The sequence below is a fragment of the Podarcis vaucheri genome (assembly GCF_965113315.1).
Source record: "Podarcis vaucheri genome assembly, chromosome: 8".
Taxonomy (NCBI): Eukaryota; Metazoa; Chordata; class Lepidosauria; order Squamata; family Lacertidae; genus Podarcis; species Podarcis vaucheri.
Genome location: NC_138766.1, coordinates 52,273,910 through 52,298,604, shown reverse-complemented (window position 1 = coordinate 52,298,604; position 24,695 = coordinate 52,273,910). Strand labels below are relative to the sequence as shown.

The window sequence follows — 24,695 nt, the reverse complement described above, 5'->3', positions numbered from 1 at the left end:
TCATGGTAAAGAGAGGTAAGTATCTGCATGATTTGTCTGGACCACAGTCTTGCTCTCTATTCTCTTGGTTCACAACTTCTGCATTCCACCTGTGCATTTACTCACTTAGACATCTTGCTCATTTCATCTGCCAGTGTGTTAAAATCCTGGACACATCATCATGTTGTTACCCAACTTTTTCCCAATGTTGCCCCAAATTTCTGTTTTTGCTTTTGAACATGCGGTGGTAGAGGTGGTGACAAAGGACATGCATATGTCCCACAAACACGTTAACATTGATTGGGATGGGGTTAAAGTCATGGGTAAACTACAGATTTAGTATTTGTTAAAAAATTGTATACAATCCTGAATCTGTCGTTCTGGAAGGAGAAAGCCCATGTTCACAGGAAATATGCAAAGATTAATTCCTGGAGAGCAAGGAACAAAAATACAGTGGTACCTCGGGTTAAGTACTTAATTCGTTCCGGAGGTCCGTACTTAACCTGAAACTGTTCTTAACCTGAAACACCACTTTAGCTAATGGGGCCTCCTGCTGCTGCCACGCCACTGGAGCATGATTTCTGTTCTCATCCTGAAGCAAAGTTCTTAACGTGAAGCACTATTTCTGGATTAGCGGAGTATAACCTGAAGCGTATGTAACCCGAGGTACCACTGTAAATTAATTATAAGAATATTGGCTTTGGCATACAGTAAAAGACCAGCAAATCAACAAAAATATATATTAAGTCTTAAACAGTTAGACTTCCATTCCTATTCTGCAATATTCAGTATTCTCATGCCTCTCTATATCAAATTGTAGGATTATTATAATTATTAATTATTATTATTATTACATTTATTGGCTACTTTTTGCCATGGTAACTCAAAGCAATTTACAATATATAAACAAACAAACATTTACATTCTTACCGGCATAAAACGGAAAATAAAAATCTAAAAGACAACCCTGTGCTTAAAAGGCAAGATTAAAACATCCTACCCACTCAAGGGAATTCTAAGTTTGAAAGTCTTGCTGGAGACTATTAATTCTCACTGTCATCATATGCCTTACACAGGGTACAACTTAACAGTGTTTTACCTTTATGGGGTAAAGTTTTATTTTCTTAACAGTAAATGGGAATAGAGGATGGACTATTCTATACCCATATGCTCCAGTATCTTGCTTCCAACAAGCTGCCATCACACATCCTGTGGCAGTGAATTCAGCTAATGAGCCCCACCAGCAAAAGCCCATGCAAGGATTTATTCTAGCACAATGGGGCTCCCTTGGCGTCTCCTCCCTCTGTGCCACCACAGATTGGCTGTGGGACTGGGGTCAGGAGAACTCACTGGACAGTATGGCATGGAAGGAGAGGGCAGATTGCTCCATCAGGCAAGCAGAAATGGTTGCACCGATGGACTGATCTGCTTAGTGCCGTGTTGAATTCCTCCCAAAATATTTATGTGTAGTCTTATCTCATGCATGTAACGGATAGGATTATGCTGTTAGTTGTGTGATTTCTACATGTCCTGTTGTGTGCTGTTCCTGTGTTGTATTGGTGCTGATGTGCTGTGTGGATAGGTTTTTTTGAGATTTTTTGTAAGATCTTAAACCACGACTTCATTGCATAGGATATTTGGAGGGGTTCATTGCTGAGTAAAACAAGAAGTGTCCGGCCAAATCCTAAGCAACTCCTTCAGCTGCCTGTGAGTCAGTAATTTTTGTCCCACCGTACATATGATTCCACAGAGCCCTTAAGGCAGCTTCCAACTTATGAATAAATTTCTTTAAAAATATAATAGAAAAGGAGAAAAACATGTTTAGAACACAGACAACAAACGATCTTAAAAGATGATCATACTTTAGGTTGTAAGCTATTTCGGGTAGGGACCTATTCTGATGTACTTGATAAAGCGCCATGCACACTGATGCTGCTACACGCCTAGATAATGATAACAACTATGAATTGTCCGTAGGAAGAGCCAATTCTCAGGTTAAAGTGTGATATTAAAAAATCAGCCACTGCTTTGCTTTTGTTTGCTAAAAAAAGAGTCTTCATATCTCTTTTAAAACTTAAGAGAGATAGCAGGACAAGCTTTGCTGGTTCAGGAGTTCTATCATGGGGGTGTCATTAGTTCTATTGTGGGGGTGTCATTAGTGAGAATGCCCTGCCAATCAGGCAAGGAGGCATTGGGAACCAGCCCCCTTTTAATAATTTTGATGTACAGTCGTACCTTGGATCTCGAACGCCTTGGCTCCCAAACAAATCGGCTCCCGAACGATCAAAACCTGGAAGTGAGTGTTCCGGTTTTCAAACATTCTTTTGGAAGCCAAACGTCTGACGGGGCTTCCGCAGCTTCCGAATGGCTGCAGGAAGCCACGCTTTGGTTTTTGAACATTTTGGAAGGCGAATGGACTTCTGGAACGAATTCTGTTTAACTTTGAAGGTACGACTGTACTTCACAGAAGGGAACTCCCAGGTAGCCTGGACCTAATCTGTTAAGGACTTTAAGGTTGCGATTTTTGCATAATGCATCAGGGTCAAGCTAAACGTTACACTTAATGCTTAGCATGCAACTATAGCATGTGGGGAGGTAAGAATTATTTCTGCCCTCCCCAGCAGTGACCCCCTCCTGAAAATCTCCACCACCTTGCACATGGCTGCAAGGCTTGGTTTAAAAAGTTCCTGTTGGGAACTTTTCCCCTAAGTATCATAAAGCTGACTGAATGGGATTTGACCTTGTTTTGAATATGTTGGCCTTGTTTTGAATAGGTGATCTGCTTGCACTGCAAGTACTAATAGTGTGCAGAGAATTTCTGCATCTTTTAGTTTAGCTAAATGGCGGCCCTTCAACCATTGTTGCATTCCAATTATCCCTGACCAATAGTCATGTTGACTGGGTCTGATGTGAGTTGGAGTCCAAGAACAAGATGTTAGCCACCCATGGTATAATAATAATAACAACAACAACAACAACAACAACAACAACAACAACAACAACAACAACAACAACAATAATACCTCACCCATCTGACTGGGTTGCCCCAGCCACCCTGGGCAGTCTGGAACCATCCTAATGCTTTATATATTTTATTTTGAATATCATTAATCCAATAGTTGTCGATGCCTCTGTGTCACAACCAACATCTTTGTAGATCTGTCAGAGTTAACCAGCAAGTGCGATATTAAAGAATAATGTAAATGTTTGTATGCCAATTATGCTAATAATGTGCAAGGCTTGCAGATTCTGTTGTGGGGAAACATTACTTTTCAAGACAGGTCAAGATATACTGGGACTTTAATATTTAAATCATTCTTACCTTTCAAATGAAGGACAGCTTAATACTCTGAGCTTATAATGCTGATCACAGCAAGTTTCAAGACAATCAGCATGTTTATTACAGGAAAATTGCTTCAAAATACAACTTTGCTTTACAAATTTCTCATATGAGGGTGCAAGATTGATATAGCCCTTTCTCTCTCACAGGTGCTCATATTTTTTAATTGAGCACCTGTGAGAGAGAAAGGACTATATCAATCTTGCACCCTCATATGAGAAATTTGTAAAGCAAAGTTGTATTTTGCAAACTTGTAATCAGTTTTAGAACATCGTTCAGCATGCTCATGGTATAAAGTGGCTTTGAAGTCAAATATTAATTTATAAAGATGAAGGAGGCGGCCATTTTATGACACACAAAGGTATTCTCAGAAGTTTGTGGGGCAGAAACTGGGGAGAGGAGAAGGCCTCCCCCCCAACCAGCCCTCCTTGTTCCCGAGGAGTCCTACCCACACCCCTGCCTGGCAGCTGAAGCTTTCAGGGCAGAGGCAAGTCCTCTGTGTAAAGACTGTCTGGGTGAATTTGCTCACGCTTTTCAGTACCCCACAAATCTGAATACTGAGCTAAGTATTTAACATGCAGCCTTACGGCAAAGGCCACCCTAGTAGTGATGCTTTAAAGTGCTTTTTGTATTTAACATACATATTTTTAAAAATGCAAGTACCATCAGATGGGGGAGGGCTTATAATTAGCAGGAGTATAACAGACAGGGACAATGAATTTAACTCAAGAGGGGGGAAATTTCTCTTGATGCTGTTTGCATTGGCAACCTTGTAGGATTTCCACTCAATGCAAATAGCACTTTCAGAAGCAGGATTTCTTGCACCCTTCCTGCAGTGCCTGATTCACCCTATGTCCAGCTAATGCGCTTTGCATTATTTTTATTTTATTTTTGCAACCTGCATGTTAACATCACAGCTTGCTGGGCCCTTAATACCAGCTTTTGGGCTGATCAGGTACAAGATGTCCTTTGCACTGAACCTCTATGCATAATCTATTACTTTTGTGTACTGGTGTTCATGTTATTAAACTGCTCCTCCTTGTGGCCAAAGATCATATAGAATCCAGATGATGAGCCGACTGTTGTTAATCTTCAGAGCTGTAAAATCATCTTGATTTTTCCCTTATTGAAGGATCTTCTTGACCTTGGCTTAAGGGATGACTATAGGAAGCTAATGTAAGTAACTGGTCCTAGATTTCTTAAACTAACTGAAATATGCTCAGAGTCCTGCAGTGATTTCATGCTCTTTATTGCAGCTTGTAAAACAGTGATTGAATTTTCCCCAAAACCTCAGGCCTTTATATACATTATTTACACAATGAGTACCGTTTGATTGGCTGATTCTGCTTCCCTCCTGGAGCCTGATTGGTCTTCTCCTGCAAACCAATCAGTTGTTGCAATCTAGGATCCTACCTGCCTATTGTTCTAGGGTCCAAGCTTAGTACATAACACTAATGTTAATAATTTTAATTTTGCAAATCTCTATAAGAGAAGCTACTCACTATTTTAAGATTTCGGTTGAAGCAACATGTATAATTGCATTTTTCTGGGGGTGGGGAATGATTTGTTTATCGTTGCCCTTCTTTGCCTTTTTGTGATTTAAAAAAATGAATTTGGAAGAACAACTCAGGCAATAAGATACGGTGGTACCTCGCAAGACGAATGCCTCGCAAGACGAAAAACGCGCAAGACGAAAGAGTTTTCCGTTTTTTGAGTCGTTCCGCAAGACGAATTTCCCTATGGGCTTGCTTCGCAAGACGAAACGTCTTGCGGTCTTGCGAGTTCTTGCGAGTTTGTTTCCTTTTTCTTAAAGCCACTAAGCCGTTAATAGCTGCTAAGCCGCTAATAGCCGTGCTTCGCAAGTTGAAAAAACCGCAAGACGAAGAGACTCGCGGAACAGATTAATTTCGTCTTGCGAGGCACCACTGTACATAACTTTCACAATGCAGGAAAAAGGACGCACACTTTCATTTTGTTGAAGTACTACTTTTTTTCTATCTCTTCAAATGTGGAACGCTTAAATCAAATGTTATTAGGAAGCATGCTACTTCTCTCATTAAATAATAAAAAGGTAAACTACTCTATTTATTATATGCAGTTTTAGGAACTTAGAATATAATTTTATATAGAAGAATCAATGATCTTAATGAGTAAAGCTCCAGTACCTATTGAAACAACCATCATTTTCTTCTATTAATCCAGGTCAGATTGATTCATTATTTTCAGCTTGTGCTTTGCACCCTTGCAATGAGCTTACTGCATTTGAAAGACTACATTATCCTGAACATCAGCTGCAGTTATGAAATGAGATTAGTTGAGTGGATTAAAAAGATGAAACAGTAACCTTAATAATTTTGCCTGCTGCTGTACTGCTGAACTGAAGCAACATAGTTGTGAGTCGGCATAACTCTACTGACGTTTCATGAATAAAAACCATGTTCCTTCATGCCTTTTCAGATGTTTACATCAACACAGTGGGGTGGGACTTTGTTCTCCCCTTATAATTCATAAACAAAAGGCTGATGTTTTGTGCAAAGTGACTTTTGTAGCTTCACTGAAGCCAAACAAGTCACTTCAACTTGACACACTCAATTCAGTGAAGTCTCCTATTTCCCTGTCAACAATTAGAACAAGTTTTGATGTCCGTGTTAAGTATCTGGATATTTGTCCTCTTGCAACTGAAGAAGACCACTGGTTCCAATAAGCTATTTAATTGGTTGGCTCCAGAGGCAATTTGCACAGGCAGAAACGTTGGCTCGCACAAGAGGTGTGTGTATGTCGTTTCCTCACTCTGTCAGCAGCCCACTGTGCCACATCTCACACTGTCAGGACTTACTTTTCGGAAGGCTCCGGCAACTGCAGTTCAGAGGACGGAGTGGGAAAGCCCTGTTCCTTGAACATAACATTATTCACGGTTCTCTGTATCCAGCCCATTAAGTATCACTAACTTTACAATACACATACATTTGTAAATGCCAGGATCTGTTTCAGAACATGTTTCTTCTAATTTAGATATTCATAGATGCCATCAATTGCCTTGAAGTAAGAGAGCTATCCATTATATGCCCACATTGTATGCTTCAGTCAAAGGGATTATTTTACCCTCTGTTCTTGAGGAAATTATTGCTGTGGTTCATGTATGTCTTGACATAGGATCTGTGAGCTGTCAGAAAGCAGTAGAAGTAAATCTAACTCAAGGAGACACCTAATTGAAAGTCAAAAATAACAATAACATTGTGAATACTTTGCTAGAGATAGGATAGTTTTCACCAGTAGGAGCTAGGGACTTTCTTGAAGCAGAAACGTAAAGATTTGTGTCCAGTCCTGTGCATGGGACTTACTTCATAGCATATGTACATAGGATTGTGGCCTTGCTTATTGCTGGATAGGAGTAGTGGCTTCTCTTCTAACATTGATTTCTATGTGCATTGCTTTGCCAAGGCCTTTAGGGGTGCACCCTGGGCAAAAGCAAGTAAGCATGTGCTATGATATACCACCCTCTTTCAAGGAAAATATTCTAAATTGGGCGGGCAGGTGATTCGTAGTAGATCTTGTGATTTGGGAAGCACTATGGGAGCTTGTATGAGTCCTTGTTGAACCAAGAACCCAGCATGTAGTAAACTTGGTTGTGGAGGATCTATCTATCTACCTGTCAATCATCTATCTCTATCTATCTATCTATCTATCTATCTATCTATCTATCTATCTATCTATCTCTATCTATCATCTATCTATCTTCTAGCTTGTGCCTCTCATATCATTGTATTGGCATTCACTAAGAAGTAAGTAGTTTCCTTAGCTTAAAGAAATATAGAAGGGGGCAGGAAGGCCTGAATAATATAGAACAGTGCCTTGTGGCAGTCAGATTATTTGTTCATCTAGTCCAGAATCATCTGCTCTGACTGGTGGTGTCTCTAGTACATGATCCTTCTAGCTGGAGGTGGCAGGGATTGAACCTAGGAACTTCTGACAACAAAGCAAGTACTATACTATCACTGAGCTATAAGCTCTCCATAGGAATAAGTCAAATAAGGTAGCTGGGTTTGAGAATGCACCTCAACCCCCGGGAGAAGAATGAGTTGTATACATCAGCTATCCTTCTCAGAGTAGACTTATTAAAATTAATATATGTGACTAACTTAGGTTCATTACTTTCAGTGGGTCTACTCTGAGTTAACCTTAGTGGCATACAACCCCGTTTGTTTGGAGAGGCGTATCCTGCTGTTGAGTGTATGTGGTATAAGAAGCTCTGCTAATGGGTTGCTTTTTTAGGGTGCTGATCTTGTCTGTCTTATGTATTGAACAGGGATGTTTGTGTTGTTGCTGTTGTTGTTGTTGTTTAGTCGTTTAGTCGTTTCCGACTCTTCGTGACCCCATGGACCAGAGCACGCCAGACACTCCTGTCTTCCACTGACTCCCGCAGTTTGATCAAACTCATGCTGGTAGCTTTGAGAAAACTGTCCAACCATCTCGTCCTCTGTTATTCCCTTCTCCTTGTGCCCTCAATCTTTCCCAACATCAGGGTCTTTTCCAGGGAGTCTTCTCTTCTCATGAGGTGGCCAAAGTATTGGAGCCTCAGCTTCAGGATCTGTCCTTCCAGTGAGCACTCAGGGCTGATTTCCTTCAGAATGGATAAGTTTGATCTTCTTGCAGTCCATGGGACTCTCAAGAGTCTCCTCCAGCACCATAATTCAAAAGCATCAATTCTTCGGTGATCAGCCTTCTTTATGGTCCAGCTCTCACTTCCATACATCACTACTGGGAAAGCCATAGCTTTAACTATACGGACCTTTGTTGGCAAGGTGATGTCTCTGCTTTTTAAGATGCTGTCTAGGTTGTTGTTATTCTGCTTAATTACTGTGGCTTTTGTTTTACCCACCTGTACTGAACAATGCATGTTGAAAATATTTTGATTTCCCAGAGTAGTATCTTTCGGTTTCATCAGTTCCATTTAGCTGGTAACTACATATTTGCAGCCTCCCCCCCCCCCCCCCGGTTTTTAAGCCTCATGCACACCTCATCCATTTTTAATTATTGTAGCTATGGATTGTAACTGATGAACTTCTGCCTTGGTACCTTTCTCTCTGGCTCCATCCCTTCTTAGTTCATTAAAGCTGTAGATAATGATGCAACTTGCCTCAGACTCCGTTTTTTATATTTATTGAGGAAATGATTATGGGGGGGGGGAGCTGGACAGCATGTTTTGGAGTCCACTTTAGTGATACTCATTTCACTTCATTTGTTTATAGAAAACAGATGAAAACGTGGAGGTAATACTGCTGGGTAATAAGTGTGATAAGGAGACCGAACGTGTCATTCCAAAAAACAGAGGGAAAAAGGTAAGGCATTTATCACATTGTTTCACCTCTTCTTTTTTAAACAAAATATATAATATAAACCAGGGGTTGTCAACCTGGTCCTTACCACCAACTAGTGGGCGTTTCAGGATTCTAGGTGGGTGGTAGGGGGTTCTACAGCACAACCTGAATCCTCCTTCCGTCAAGCACTGGTGGGCAGTAAGGAAATGTTACCATCAAGAAAGATGCATTAGTGGGTGGTAAGTATAAAAAGGTTGACTACCCCTGATATAAACATATAAAATACAATATCTGTATGAAGGGCAGATTTTTCAAGTGGTATCTCAATATAAGAGTTCCCTTCTAAGAAGAATGCATTATTTGCATATTTTGCATCAGTCTCTTGCATCTGGAATATGCAAATACTACAATTTTTAATTGATCTATACAAGTAAATACTGATGTCAGGGGATGGTTAGCTGCTTGTGCTTAAAATTGTGCCCCTTCAGAGTTTGTGCGACCCCACAAACCTCTGTGTGTGACAGAGCTCCTCAGACATGTCTGCTCTAGTCACTAGTAGAGTCTGACAGTGGCTGTCTGCGGAAGCGCTTCCAGCAAAGAAGTTCCTTAACGGAAACGCGTCTCCTGGACTCACGACGTGGCAGCTTCCGGAGAAGCATGGGCCTCCCTGCAGTTGCTTCTGACACCTCCCCGCTATTTTCGCTCGAAGTGTCTCTCACCCCTTTCTCTCCCCTGCTGCTTCCTGCCTGGGCTGCTGCGTCTCTCTCAGCATTACTGAGATCCTCCTCCAGAGAACCCGCGCTCCCCCTGCTGGTCCCTGCTTTGGCTGTAGACTCTCTCCCAGTCTCTGGGAGCCTTACCACTTCCCTTTCCTCCGATGTCAGTTCCCTGACATCCACCTCCCCTCCAGGGCCCCCCTCTCCCCCGCCCCTACTCTCTCCTCTGGGCGGTGAGGAGCTGAAACCCCTAAAAGAATCCTCTTCATCTTCAGACGTCTCGAACAATTCCCTCCATCGGTCTTCGTTCCGACTCGCTGAATCCTCCTCCACCTCGGAATCAGCGAACCCCTCCAACTCTTCTTCGTCGTCGGTGGTGGCGAAGTATTCCCTCCGGAACCTCGCCACTGGCTGGGGTTTTCTAGGGAATCTCTGATGAAATCTCTGATCAAAACCTCGTCATCTACATCCTCTGCCCTGACCCAGGTGTTTTCCGACTCCGGCTCCCCTTCCCACATTACCAAATACTCTACTTGATCTCCCCTCCACCTGGAATCGAGAATCTCCGCTACATGGTAGCTGTGTTCTTTTTCCTCCATAGCTGGTCCCCTATTGACCCTCCCCTCTCTGTCCCCTATATACGGTGACAGCAATGATCTGTGGAACACTGGGTGCAACTTCATGTGGTTCGGTAACCGGAGTCTGAAAGCCACTGGGTTGACCTGTTGCGTGACTTCAAATGGGCCCAGTCTTTTGGGTCTTAACTTCTTACAACCTCCTTTAAATGGTAACCCTTGGGTGGACAGCCACACCTGGTCCCCCACCCTAATACTTTCCCCTTCCCTTCTGGTTTTGTCTGCCTGCCTCTTATATTCCTCCTTCGCCCTGTTTAAATTAAGTTGGAGCTGGCGATGGATCGCTTCCATTTCTTCAACGAACTGTTCTGCGGCAGGAACGCTCCAGTTCTCCCCCTCCCCCCCTGGGAAGGCTCGGGGATGACACCCGTGATTGGCCAAAAAAGGGCTCATCCCCGTGGACACGTTCTCTGCATTGTTATAGGCAAATTCTGCCAACGCCAGCTTCTCCACCCAATCATTCTCTCTGTCATTCACATAACACCTCAAATATTGCTGGAGGACACCATTAGCTCTTTCCGCCTGCCCATTGGTTTCTGGATGACGGGCAGTGGAAAAATTCACCTCTACATGCAATAAGCTCATGAGCTTCCTCCAGAACCTGGAAGTAAATTGTTTCCCTCGGTCCGAAACCACCCTCAAGGGGGCACCATGCAACCTAAACACATTTTCCACAAACAATTTAGCGGTTTCTTCTGCTGTGACCGCATGTGAGCAGGCTATAAAGTGGGCCATCTTGGTTAACAGGTCTACCACAACCATAATGGCTGTCTTCCCTTTGGACCTGGGCAGATCAGTCATGAAATCTATTGCCACTGCCTCCCATGGTCTTTCCGGCGTGGGTAGTGGTTCTAATAAACCTGCCGGTGCCCGCCTCTCCCCCTTGGCTCGTTGACATCGGTCACACCCTCTCACATATTCACGCACATCTTCCCTGACCTTGGGCCACCAGAATTCCCTGGTAACCAGCCACATGGTTTTGTGTTGCCCAAAATGCCCTGCTGTGGGGCTATCGTGCAGTTGCTTGAGTACCTTTTCCCTCAATTCCCCTTCAGGTATGTATAACGCTCCCTTGTAGTATAACGCCCCGTTTCTCTCCTCAAAACCCCCGGGTTTGTCTCCCTCCCTCCTAAGACCCCTGAGTTTGTCCTGGGCATATTCATCCTGCACCGTTCCCTCTACCAGTTCCCTTTGCCCCACCAAAGCCGCCCCACACACCCAGCGGTCCTCGGGAATGACATGGGTCTCTTCGGGTGCACCCTCTCCCTCCCAATATTCAGGTTTGCGTGAGAGAGCGTCCGCCCTAACGTTCTCCGGGCCTGGTACGTAACAAATCTCAAAGTTAAATTTGGAGAACTCCTGGGCCCATCTCAACTGCCTTTGGTTGAGCACTCGCGCAGTTCTCCAATACTCTAGATTCTTATGGTCCGTGCACACTTGCACCTTCTGTTGTGCACCAATTAGTAGGTGCCTCCATCTCCGGAAGGCCTCATAAATCGCAAGAAGTTCCCGGTCGTACACCGTGTAGTTTCTCTCAGATTTGTTCAGCTTTCGCGAAAAGAAGGCACACGGTCGCCACTCTGACCCCTCCTTCCCCGGCTGCAGAAGCAGCACCGCCCCTATGGCTCTGTCAGAAGCGTCTGTTTCGACCCTCAGCTTTTTTTGTAAATCCACATGTAGAAGTTGTTCGTCAGAGGCGAAGGCCCTTTTCAGTTCCTCAAACGCTCGCTCCGCCTCCCCCGTCCAAACAAACTTCTTTTTGCTGCTGAGACAGTCCGTGATGGGCGCCGTCAGGTGGGCGAAGTTTCGGATGAACTTACGATAAAAGTTTCCAAACCCTAGGAACCTCTGCACATCCTTCTTGGTCTTGGGTGTTTTCCATTCCAGCACCGCTTGAACCTTGCCGGGGTCCATGGCCAACCCCTTGTCTGACAAGCGGTACCCCAGGAATTCCACCTCCTTGGTATGAAACTGACACTTCTCCAGTTTCACCCACAGTCTGTTGGCTTGCAGCCTGCTCAACACTTCTCTGACGTCTCTCACATGTTGCTCCTCATTCTCCGAATACACCAACACGTCATCTAAGAAGGCCACGCAATTCTTGTAGAGCAAAGGCCCCAGTACATGGTTCATAAAGGCTTGAAAACACGCGGAGCCTGTTTGTAATCCAAAAGGCATAACGAGGTATTCAAATGCCCCCAAAGGGGTGAACATGGTGGTCTTCCATTCATCCCCTTTCCTTATACGTATCAGGTTGTACGCCCCCCTTAGGTCCAGCTTTGTAAAAATCTTTCCTTTTCGCACCCTGGTCAAAATATCATCAATCCTGGGCATAGGAAAAGCCGCCGGCTCTGTCACTGCATTTAGGGCCCGAAAGTCACATACCAGCCTCGGCTTGTCCGTGTTTTTTTTATCCACAAAAAACACTGGGCTACCCCCCGCTGCCTTGGACTCTCTGATGAAGCCTCTCTTCAGGTTCTTGTCAATGAACGCTCGCAACTCCTGCATCTCCCTGTCTGACATGGCATACAACTTGCCTACAGGAAGCTGTGCTCCAGGGAGTAAATTGATCTGGCAATCAAAGGGCCTATGCGGGGGTAGTTGGTCCGCTTCCTTCTCGCTGAACACGTCGCTGAGATCAGCATACTGTGGTGGCACCTTCCCCTTCTCCATTACTTCCGTCCCTGCTAGGGTGGCTTGGGCCCCTGCTGACCCCTTTTCCGCCCTGCAGTGTTCTAAGCAATGTGCGGAACCGAAGGAAACCACTCTTTGATGCCAGCCCACCAGCGGATCATGTAGGGCTAGCCAGCTCATTCCCAAAATAATGGGAGCGCCTCCCAAGGTGGCCACATTAAACGCTATCAGTTCTGTGTGCCTTGCCACCCTCATTATCATTGGGACGGTCTGCAAGCTGACGCCTCCTCCCAACAGTTCCCTGCCATCGATCGTGGTCACCTGCAGGGGGTTGCTTAAAGGGATAGTCTGTATCTGGTGCTCAGCAGCAAACTCCTTGCTCATGAAATTGCAGGAGCTGCCTGAGTCCAACAGCGCCTTTATTTTTAGGGGGTGTCCATTTTGCAGCTCTAGCGACACTTCAATCACTAGAGCAGGTCGAGGAGCTTCTGGCACTGGCACTTGGGGAAGGGGCACTTTCACTGCTCTTTGGCCTGGCTGCAGTGCCCTGCTGGCAACCAGGCGTTGGCTTTTACCTGCTCCGTTTCTCCCTGCTCTTCCCCCTCAACAGCTCCCACCATCCCTTGCCATTCCTTCCTCTGGGGGCAGACTCTGGCAAAGTGACCTGGCTGTTGGCAGAGATAGCATTTCCGGGCTCCCTTTCCCTCCTTCTTCGCCCCCTCACTGGGCTTTGAAACTGCGCGCGCGCGGGCTGTTCCGATTTCCATCGGCTCTGCCGGCGGGAAAGCTGGCTCAGGAATGTCTGGAATGCGTAACTCCTTCCAACGTTCCCCTCTCCCTTCCCGCCTCTCCATGGCTCTTGCCTCCTGGCGCGCTCCAATGGTCAGCGCAGATTTGGTCAGCTGATCCATAGACACCGCCCTGGGGCTCCTGGCCAGCTCGTCTTTCACAGCTGAAGAAAGACCTTCTTCAAATAGCATCTGAATGGGTGCTGCCGATAAATCCCACCCCAATCTGTGAATCAGCATGGTAAATTCAGTCCAGTACTCACGGACAGATCTGCTTCCCTGCTTGCAAGCCATTAGCTGTCTGCGCACCACCCCTTCCTCAATATCGCTGGAAAACATGATATCCATTGCACGAAAGAATTTCATAGTGTCCTTTAGGATATCGTTGTGCGTTGCCATCAGGGGTCGAACCCAGTCCCGCGCCCCCTTCTCAAGATGCCCAATTACGAACGCAACTCGCGATTCCTCATCAGGGAACTCATCAAACTGCACATTCAGAGCATATTGCATCTCAGTCCTAAAGGCATGGTAATCCTTGGGGTCCCCCCCAAACTTCTGCACCAATCCTGGTACCTTTCTGGGGAACTGAGTGGTTCTCCCCTTTTTGTCAGCATCCTGAGCCCTTCTCTCCTCGAGCCTCGCCGTCTGCAGCGCAAGTTGGACCTCCAGAGCTTGATACCTTTCTTCCAAGCTTGGACCAGCTCCAACCCCTGCGTCTCCGGTTCCGACTGGGTTGCTCATGATGCTTTCTCCTGCACAGGCAGCGTACAGAGACTGTCAGACTGCTGTCAGGGGATGGTTAGCTGCTTGTGCTTAAAATTGTGCCCCTTCAGAGTTTGTGCGACCCCACAAACCTCTGTGTGTGACAGAGCTCCTCAGACATGTCTGCTCTAGTCACTAGTAGAGTCTGACAGTGGCTGTCTGCGGAAGCGCTTCCAGCAAAGAAGTTCCTTAACGGAAACGCGTCTCCTGGACTCACGACGTGGCAGCTTCCGGCGAAGCATGGGCCTCCCTGCAGTTGCTTCTGACACCTCCCCGCTATTTTCGCTCGAAGTGTCTCTCACCCCTTTCTCTCCCCTGCTGCTTCCTGCCTGGGCTGCTGCGTCTCTCTCAGCATTACTGAGATCCTCCTCCAGAGAACCCGCGCTCCCCCTGCTGGTCCCTGCTTTGGCTGTAGACTCTCTCCCAGTCTCTGGGAGCCTTACCACTTCCCTTTCCTCCGATGTCAGTTCCCTGACAACTGACCTCCTACAGAAGGTGAGCAAACTGCATGCTTTTTTGGAACCATTTGTGGTTAGTCAACTAAAAGCTATCGTGATGAATATTCAACCAGGGGGCAGTGTTGGCGTATCGCATTTTCTGGCTTCTAAATAGTTCAATGCCTTTTTCAATTGTATGGTTAACAGAGTAACTTTGTGTTAATGGAACAATCCATTACCATTTCTCATTCCTTTCTAGATTTTGCTTGAATTGCTCTTCCATTCCTTTGTCACAATATAGGAAATAATTCTGATTTTTCTCCATTTGGTGCAATTTTCCTAGGGAGCAGAACAGCCAATATTGCCTGCTTTCATCAAGTAGTATCATGTAGTATTTGCTTTGCTAATAAATTAGTAGCATTTTGTCATATATAACTGTAAACATTGAGAAAGCTCACTATTATCCTTAGAGCAGGGGTTTTCAACCAGTGTGCCATGGCAACACTGGCGTCTGTCCCTCTTTCCTTCCCTCCCTCCTCTGATGCTCTCTTGTGTCTCTGCCTCCCTTGCACAGCTCTTTGTTGCAGCAGCCCTGGCTACAAGCTCCCCAGACAAATGGCACCTCTGGGGCTGGCCAGGGGGTGCTGGTTGCCAGGAGCTGAGGCAGCCTTGGAGTAAGCAAGCAAGCGGGCGAGGGAGCCCAGCTAGCCAGTCCACCAGCCCTTGCTGTTGGAAATGGACAGACAAGAGGGGTGGCTGAACAGGCAAGCAGGTGCTGCGCTGGCCTTGCTGTGGCTGCTGTATGCAAGGCCTGCCTGGGAGTTGAGTGTCTGGTGCTGAAGAGGAGCCATTCTGCCATGCAAGCCTGGCAGTGCCCGCTGCTGCCATTGCTGCCTCCCAAGGTGAGTAAGGTGCTGGCCTCATGTTCACCTTTGGCCAGTCTCCATCGGGCCACTAAGGCTGAGGGTATCCTCTTCCCAGGCCCCTGTGGGGCAGTGTGAGGAGGCACTTCTCTTTGGGGCAGCTTAGCCCTACAGCATCAGGTGTCTCCAGACCATTCAGAAGGCCTGACTGTAACCCTATGCACCATTTTAACCAAGATGTAAGGCAGTGGTTTTCAACCAATGTGCCGTGGCACCCTGGGGTGCCTTGAATGATGGTCAGCGGTGCTGTGGGCAACACTGGCCTCTGTCCCTCTTTCGTTCCTTCCCTCCACTGATGCCCTCTTGTATCTCTGGCTCCCAAAGGCTTGCACAGCTGTTTATTGCAGCAGTCCTGGCTACAAGCTCCCCAGGCGAATGGTGCCTCTGGGAGACACCTCTCTTTGGGGTGGGGGTGGGGCAGCTCAGAGACTAGTGATGGCAGCAGTGGCTGCCTGGAGGACTCCCACCCAAGGAGAGGGGGGAGGAGAGGAGGCTGAGGGAAGACTCCACAAGGGAGGGTGTTCGAAAAAGAGTGAGAGGCTCCTAGCTCTGCAGGCAAGGGGTGACATAACTGGGCTCCTGAGCCCCACAAGCATGCCACAGAAATAATGTAGTTGGTCAAGGGAGCCGTGGACTCAAAAAGGTTGAAAACCTCTTCCTTAGAGGACTCTAAAGCTAGAATGTATGAAAAATCCTTCATTGGTCTTTGGGGGTACACAAATGAACTTTAGTCTTGTCCTGAGCAGAGTGATTTAAGTCATTATTGAAATCACTAAGCAAATAGATAAATTTTAATTATTTGATTTGAATCAAATTTCCCTTACTAATCGGTTAATCTAATTACAAAAAAACAACAACAACATTTGCTCAGATCCCAAGATAACTTATCCTAAGATAAGTTAAGGAAGCTCACAAAGGGGGAAAGCTTTCTATCTCCACCCACCTGTAGGTACCCACCTAGAATCATAGAATCATAGAATCATAGAGTTGGAAGAGACCACAAGGGCCATCGAGTCCAACCGCCCTCCAAGCAGGAAACACCATCAGAGCACTCCTGACATATGGTTGTCAAGCCTCTGCTTAAAGACCTCCAAAGTAGGAGACTCCACCACACTCCTTGGCAGCAAATTCCACTGTCGAACAGCTCTTACTGTCAGGAAGTTCTTCCTAATGTTTAGGTGGAATCTTCTTTCTCGTAGTTTGGATCCATTACTCCGTGTCCGCTTCTCTGGAGCAGCAGAAAACAACCTTTCTCCCTCCTCTATGTGACATCCTTTTATATATTTGAACATGGCTATCATATCACCCCTTAACCTCCTCTTCTCCAGGCTAAACATGCCCAGCTCCCTTAGCCGTTCCTCATAAGGCATCGTTTCCAGGCCTTTGACCATTTTGGTTGCCCTCCTCTGGACACGTTCCAGTTTGTCAGTGTCCTTCTTGAATTGTGGTGCCCAGAACTGGACACAGTACTCCAGGTGTGGTCTGACCAGAGCAGAATACAGTGGCACTATTACTTCCCTTGATCTAGATGCTATACTCCTATTGATGCAGCCCAGAATTGCATTGGCTTTTTTAGCTGCCGCGTCACACTGTTGGCTCACACCTGTAGCTCCCTCCCTTTTCACCGTGCCTGCCCACATGGCACCTGCAAAAAGTATTGGTAAATATTCCCACTGTGTTCAGTGGCATGTGGACATGTTCAATGTAGGAGAGGCTGAGCCAGTGCAAACAGGATCTGAGCAGGAATGCAAAGTCTCTCGTGTATTGTGATTTTTGGAGGGAATATTTACTAAGACTAGGGCACCCAGTTGGAGATCCCTGCCTTTTGTGTATGACTTCCCTTTTTGGAACAGTGTTGAATGTGAACTAAACCAAGACTGAGACACATTTCTTTTGAAAAAATCATCATATAGGCTCTAAGTACAGGTTCTAGGAGAGCCTTACACATTCCCTTAATTAAAATTATGAGATGTTCTGACATATGTTGTGTGGGTGGTAGAAATATTAAAGGCTAGACAAATGTGCTATTTTTCAGTCAGAAACGCCTAGGCAACACTTTCCAGCTTTAAAACTCATGCCTTTATGTGGTTATCCATTTCAATTTATGTCCTGCCTGTTTTCTGTTTGTATTGTTGTTTGTTTGAATATAATAGTTACATCTTTATTAACCTTTATGTGGCACTTTATATGGGGAAGCTTTGAAATCCTGTTTGCCTTTACAGAAACCTTACCATTTTTATTACTATTTGTAACATTCCACCACCACCCTTTTTTCATATAGCTATTTTATTTATTTGGACCATTTTGTCCCTGCTCTTCAGCTCCAAATGCTTCTGACAGTAGCTGACAGTAAAAATAAAAAATAAAAATAAACTAGATACCGTATAGAACAACATTAAAAGGAGCAGAAAATTAAAATAGGAGTTTCATACTTTCTTAGCTCTGGTTTTATTCTGTATTTTAAAAGGTATTAAGCCAAACATCTAAATAAATACAATTTATTTCCTTGGCACTGGAAGGGGATGGCACCAACAGGAGAGCCTCTCTGGGGGAGAGTGTTCTAATGATGGAGTGCTGCACCAAAAAGTGTTGGATATCCTCATCCTTCTCTCTTCTTCAAATACAGATGACCCTCAGAGAATAGCCTCAGAAAAGGATCTGGGCTTGTATTCAGTGAAGTCGACCCATTTATGCAAGGACTTCTACTTGCACAATGGAATCTCTCCTTCTGCTCTCCTCTTCCTGAGCTTGCCCCACCCCCCATCACCACCACAAAAGTCTGCTCTGGATGGATAAGGGAACCCCCAGAACAGGTTGGTGGAGCACAGCAGTATAAGTTGCATTGCACAAGTGGAAGTCCTTGCAGAAACGGGACCCCTTTGTTGGGTACAACCCCGTGTGCTTTCAGGTGTTTACTGAGATAAACAAATAATGGTCTTCATATTAGTGCTTTGCTGTGTTATCAATTAGATTATTCAGTTTTTAAAAGTTTAATTGACTTAAAGGGTGCCCATGCTTATTCAGGCAGCAATTATTTGTTTAAAAGTTTCTTTCAACTACTCCTGCTGCTGCTGCTACTTATTACTATTATTAATTCATGTTATAGCCTGTCCTTCTTCCCAAAGGACCCCAGGGGGGCTTTCTTACCATATGACCACTGTTTCTAGGTTGGGAGCACCATTGTAACAGGCACTTTGTGCCTGCTTTCCTTGGTTCATGAAGGAATACCTCTAACTGAGCAATGGGGGACCTTCTTTCCACAAAGAACTGTGTTTCCTCAAGGGTAATGTTTGTTGTTGGGTGGGTCCAAAATCACATCCTGCAACCTTCATTCTCTGAAGATCACCACACACACATGCACACTCACACACACACACATACACACCTCTCCCCCCCCCCAACAAACATGCTCCTTGGCCACAGCCCATCAAGAGCCGCCAACTCAAGGCATCCTAGGTCCTAGCACAAAGAGGGGGATGGGCAAGGAAGCTGGTTTATTTGGAGCTACCACAAAGTGCCTTGAGCAGCTTAAAGCAGCACCTCCCCATCTTTTCCTCTCACCTTTCCCAGCAGAAGGGCAGGGGAGTAGCTGCTTCATTGCCTTTGGAGAACCAGCTCCACCACAAAACAAGCTTCCCTCACTCTTCAACTTCCATTTATTTGCCAGTTAACTGACAAAAAAAACCCACCCACTTGCGATTCTTATTATTTTTAATTAACCAGGTTGAAGACCTATGTGAGATTTTTCAGGGACACATCTTTATAAGCCTCTTTTTTACCCCAAGAACACACATTTTTCACCTCAGATTTTCATGCTAAGCGTCCCAAAATTTTGGTAGTTAGGATTCAAGCCTCTGTTTTGTATGGGATTCTAAAAATCTTCCTAATGTGATTCATTAAATTATTTATTTCCCCATGGCTTACTTCTATTGGCACGAATAATTCAATCCTTTTCATTTGTTCCTGTAATCAACTACGGAAACCAGTAATTACAGGTGCTCAAAATAGCTATAAATTGTATGCCTCCCTCCCTCCCCCACTAGCCTAGAAGAAAGACATTTTCTAGGGAGCTACACTCATTTCAGGAGAAATTATTAGATTTGCTATTCAAAAAGGCATGCATGCTCTTTTCTTTCTCAATTTATTTGACCTTTGTTTTCTCCTTTGTAAGATCTCCATGGGGATCATAAGGCCAAACATGTTTGAAAAGCATGTCTGAGAAATGTCACTGCAAAAATGTTTTTAAAGCTTTGTAGAGTCCATACATTGGTAGTATTTTACGTTTGAAACAAGTATAACCTAAGATTAGAATGAAATTATTGTTGTATAGTAGAAATATGTTGTTGTTGTTGTCATGGTCATCATTGTTGATTTATTATTTGCCTTCTAATTTACTGTCTCAAGGCAATTCACACATTAAAACAGTTGAAAACCTCAAAACAACAAATACATTTAAAACAAGACTGAGAGCATGTAGACACTCGTGGACCCATTTATGTTGTGTTGGGGAGAATAAATAAATGGGGAGTGGGGGAACCCACTATTTCCCACTCTCCATTTATTTATTTATTTTCTCCACCTGTACACCCAACAGATTTTCCGCACGTACTAAGCTTTGTGAAGGCAGCATGGGGACTCTGACAGCATCCCAGAGCCCAGACTGTCTGCTGTCTGTGCAGTCTTTGAAAATGACAATGTGTGGGCCATATTGGTTTGAACCCAGCTAATTAAGGAGACTTACTGTTGGTTAAATCTTGCTGTTAAGGAGACTTACTGTAGGTTATTATTATCCAATAATAATGGGGGGGGCAGAGGGGAGAGAGAATAGATTATATCTATGGATATAAAAGCAAACCCCCATTTAGGTGGGCTTATGTTCCAAGGCACCATGCATATATTTGAGATACAACTGAAAACCCCCACCCCACCCCTTTTTGTGACTTTTTTATTCACCTCTGGGTTTGGCGCAATGCGCATGTGCATAGTCCTGCACATATTGAACACGGTTAATGGGGGGGTTCCTGTATATTCATTCCCAACCCTAAATAGACTGTGAAATGAGGTCCGTTGATTTCATTCTGTGACAGAGTTTGTAACTGGGATTGTGCAAACCACTTTTCAAATTGAGTTTGCTATGAATTGCACTTTCTAGGCATTAGTAGTGTTTGAATTCAGACTCATGTTCCTTTTTGTTTGTTTGTTTTATTTTCCAGCTTGCTTGGGAATATGGAATACCCTTTTTTGAGACCAGTGCTAAGGACAATATTAACATTGAAGATGCCTTTTTAGTGCTAGCTCAAGAAATATTGAACAAGGTAAGCTCACTGCAACAACTTCTTTTTCTTAGACCGAATCTTGTAAATTAGATGGCCCAGAAATACAAATTCATTCCTGCTCTGTGAATATATTTAGCTTACATATTGTTGTCTTTACCTTAACAAACAATGATGTTTTGAAGAAAGAAAATACATGTGATAGAAAGGGAAAGTTTAAACATACGGATCTACTGACTATGTACCTCCATCTACCTACAGACCTATAAGTTTGGGATCAGAAATCTCCAGACGTTGTTGGCTGGGCTCTGGCTCCTGTAGAGACAGACTGAGGCCTTCTTAAAGGGATAGACACAGAGGTCATTCTGCCTGAGGATCCTCACTTTAAGGTTTCTGATCATGTTGACTTAGTCTACAGTCTCATCCAGTCCCAAAACAATGACCACTTCAGACCCATCCAATCTCTCCAATAGTTTGCCTAAAATCTACTTTCCACCCTACCCACCATGATACACTAGTTCCTCTGTCCCTACAAATCTATGGTGTGACCACATTTGGAATACGATGTACAGTTCTGGTCTCCTCACCTCAAAGAGGGTAAAGGTAAAGGGACCCCTGACCATTAGGTCCAGTCGTGACCGACTGGAGTTGCGGCGCTCATCTCGCTTTACTGGCCAAGGGAGCCGGCGTACAGCTTCCGGGTCATGTGGCCAGCATGACTAAGCCGCTTCTGGCGAACCAGAGCAGCGCACGGAAACGCCGTTTACCTTTCCGCCAGAGTGGTACCTATTTATCTACTTGCACTTTGACGTGCTTTCAAACTGCTAGGTTGGCAGGAGCAGGGACGGAGCAACGGGAGCTCACCCCGTCATGGGGATTCGAACCGCGACCTTCTGATCAGCAAGTCCTAGGCTCTGTGGTTTAACCCACAGCGCCACCCACGTACTCCAAATTAAAAAATAAATTATCATATAAAACAGCAGCATATCTGCTACCACCTGGGACTGATGAAGAGCTATTGGAGCTTTTGAGCTTAAATAGTCCAGAGGCAACTGTTGGGGAGGAAGACTGGCTTGCTGGAGAAAGAGCAGAGGACTAGGGGATAACCATGTCTTTGCTCTTCTATAGCCTCTTCCCCTACTAACAGTGAAGGATAGGGGGCTTTGCCAAGAGGTTTCCCCTGCTATTCCAGTCAAATAGTGAGAAGATGTATAACAAGTGCACTGGAGGTAACCCTAAAGGGTTGTAAGAAGGGGCCGGCAAGAGGCCCACTGGATCTGTTGCTCCCCAAGCCCTATATCCTGGGAAAAGGGGCTACTAGAGTGTCACGAGGCTCAGAAACTGAAGAGACCCTGTCACCAACCCATTAAGTGTAGAGGGACCTTGGCAAGTAGACACCACCAAAGAGCAAGGCTAGCCAGAAGTCATTCAGATGGACTTCCGAAACCTACTCTCCAAGCTGAAAACACAACTGAATTCCACTGTGGTCAGCATTCATCCCACATTTGTCATACAGCAGGAATGCAGAGCCTGTGGTCTTCATATGTAGTTGGACTGCAGCTCCCATCATCCCTGATCATTGGCCACGCAAGCTAGGGCTGATGGGAGCTGAAGTTTAAGGAAACAAGCCAGGATCAGAAACCATACTTTGAAGTTGACTTGTTTCCCCAAACTACAGTTTGTCTGAGCTCAGATGTAGCAATAAACCCATTAGTTAAAATTGGAAGTGAAAACTACTTTTTTTTTTTGTCAGGAGGGGATGGAGAGCTGATGAGCCCAAGGTTTGTTCATGTAACACAAAACTATAAGTTAGCATTATGCCCAAAGGTGGCCATAGTGTCCACAAAAAGCTGGTCATTCTTTGTATCTCATGGAAAAAGAGCTGAACTACCTTGAATGGGTATGTTTTTATATGGGAAATTGAAAATAAATGAAAATGGAGTAGCTGAACTATGCATTTCTATGACTATCAGGAATACTGTCCACCCCCCTCCTAAGTATACATTTAAGAAATAATTTGTGTCATGCACATTCTCTTACTTAATATGTGTTTTGACAGCATCTAGAATCCTGAATTGGCTTCAGCATCTGGGAAAGATACTGAGCTGTCTGACTCATCTCACATGATTTCGCATTGTCAGGAGACTGAGTCTTGTTGTTCTGACATTGAAGTGCTATTGGTGAATTAAATTCCTTAACCTTAGCGTAATGCATTTTGCTATTGTTTCTATTTTAAAAAAAGAAAGACTACAGTGAGAGAAATCTAGGAATTCCAGATTGCAGTCAATTCTGAACAGACAGCACTACTTCATACAGTATATAATTTGTGTATGAATTCACTGACGCACAATGCAGCTTAGAAGTCTTCAAAGGGGGATTAAGCAAAATCATGGATGATAAGTCTATCAGTGGCTGCTAGCCATAATTGCTATATGAAATCTTCATGTTCAGAGACAGCATGCCACTCAGCATTAGTTGCTGGGAAACAAATAGCAGGAGAACAAGATTGTCTTCAAGTTCTGCCCAAAGGCATCTGCCTAGTCATATAGGGAACAGCATGCTGATCCAACAGGCTTTTAGTCCTGAGGGTAGCACTGGACTGCAGCACGTGGACAACAGTCATCAGGCTATCCTGATCCACAGCCTTTCAGGGTTGCTGTGAAGATGTAATGATGTGCTTATCCACTGCTAGAGAAGTTAGCTGAGCTCTGGTCAACCACACGTATACCAGGAAGTCAGAATAGCCCAAGGCCCACTGGCCATGAACACGGATGGACTTGCACAGGCCTGCCTGAACTGACAGACACCTGGGTTTTTTTTACAACCAGTAGAGCATGAGACTTTTAATCCCAGGGCTGTAAGTTCGAGCCCCACATTGGGCAAAAGATTCCTGCATTGCACTAGATGACCCTTGTGATCCCATCCAACTCTACGATTCTGTGATTCTATGAATGGCCACTCTACTATGGAATGCTGTTTTTAAAGTCATATTTATTAATGATTATTAATGTTATTCATAACTGTTTCAATTAATATACTCCTTAATATCACGAAAGCATTTGTAATGCTAACTTCATTCACACTGGATTAAATTCTATTATTCTTTTCCCTCAGAATTCCTGTGCATCCCTTGACTTAGATGTAGTGGACCTATATGAAAAAACACGAAAGAGAAGTTGCTGCAAGCTGTGATGAGCAGTTTTGTATTCTTTCTGATCACGTTATCTATTTTGTACATACCAACACTTGAACTTGAATATTTTGTTCTCCCTTCAATGATATACAAAATACCCAGTTGTTACTGGTATTAACAAAGTAACAGCACTGCCTGTCCACTAACATTTTATTTAACTGCCTGTTACAAATGTTCAAAATAAACAAAACTATGATTTGCACTGGAGGACTGTAAAGTATTATGCAAATACAAGCATAAGAAGTATCTTTGTGAAAGTGTTGGTTGTTTATACAGGAAATTTATGAAGTAGAAAGGTGGACTCAGTGGGGTGAAACTCAGATGAAAAGATCTAGTTACAGGTAGGTAGCCATGTTGGTCTGCTGTAGTCGAAACAAAATTTTAAAAATCCTTCCAGTAGCACCTTAGAGACCAACTAAGTTAGTTATTGGTATGAGCTTTTGTGTGCATGCACACTTCTCCAGATACACTGAAACAGAAGTTGCCAGACCCTTATATATAGTGAGAGGGTGGGGAGAGGTGTTACTCAGAAGGGTGGTGGGAATGGGTGATTGGCCAATAGGTGTGGTAAACCTGTTGACAACTGTTAACAACTGCAATTGGTCTTACAGGAAAAAGCAATGGGTGAGATGGCTAAAAATAGCTTTATCATGTATAATGAGACAAGAATCCAGTTGCCTCTATTCAGACCAGGTCT

General features: G+C 44.5%; 1 protein-coding gene across 1 annotated transcript in view; it reads left to right on the top strand.

Moving 5' to 3' along the window:
- Positions 1–24,200, top strand: part of LOC309539058 (ras-related protein Rab-10-like) — a 41,884-nt gene extending 17,684 nt beyond the window's left edge. Inside the window, exons 4-6 of the mRNA XM_082234862.1 lie at positions 8,569–8,658; positions 20,746–20,847; positions 23,920–24,200. Coding sequence (XP_082090988.1) covers positions 8,569–8,658; positions 20,746–20,847; positions 23,920–23,997 — 270 coding nt within the window. The 3' untranslated portion in view covers positions 23,998–24,200. The remainder of the gene's footprint in view (positions 1–8,568; positions 8,659–20,745; positions 20,848–23,919) is intronic.
- The last annotated feature ends 495 nt before the right edge of the window (positions 24,201–24,695 follow it).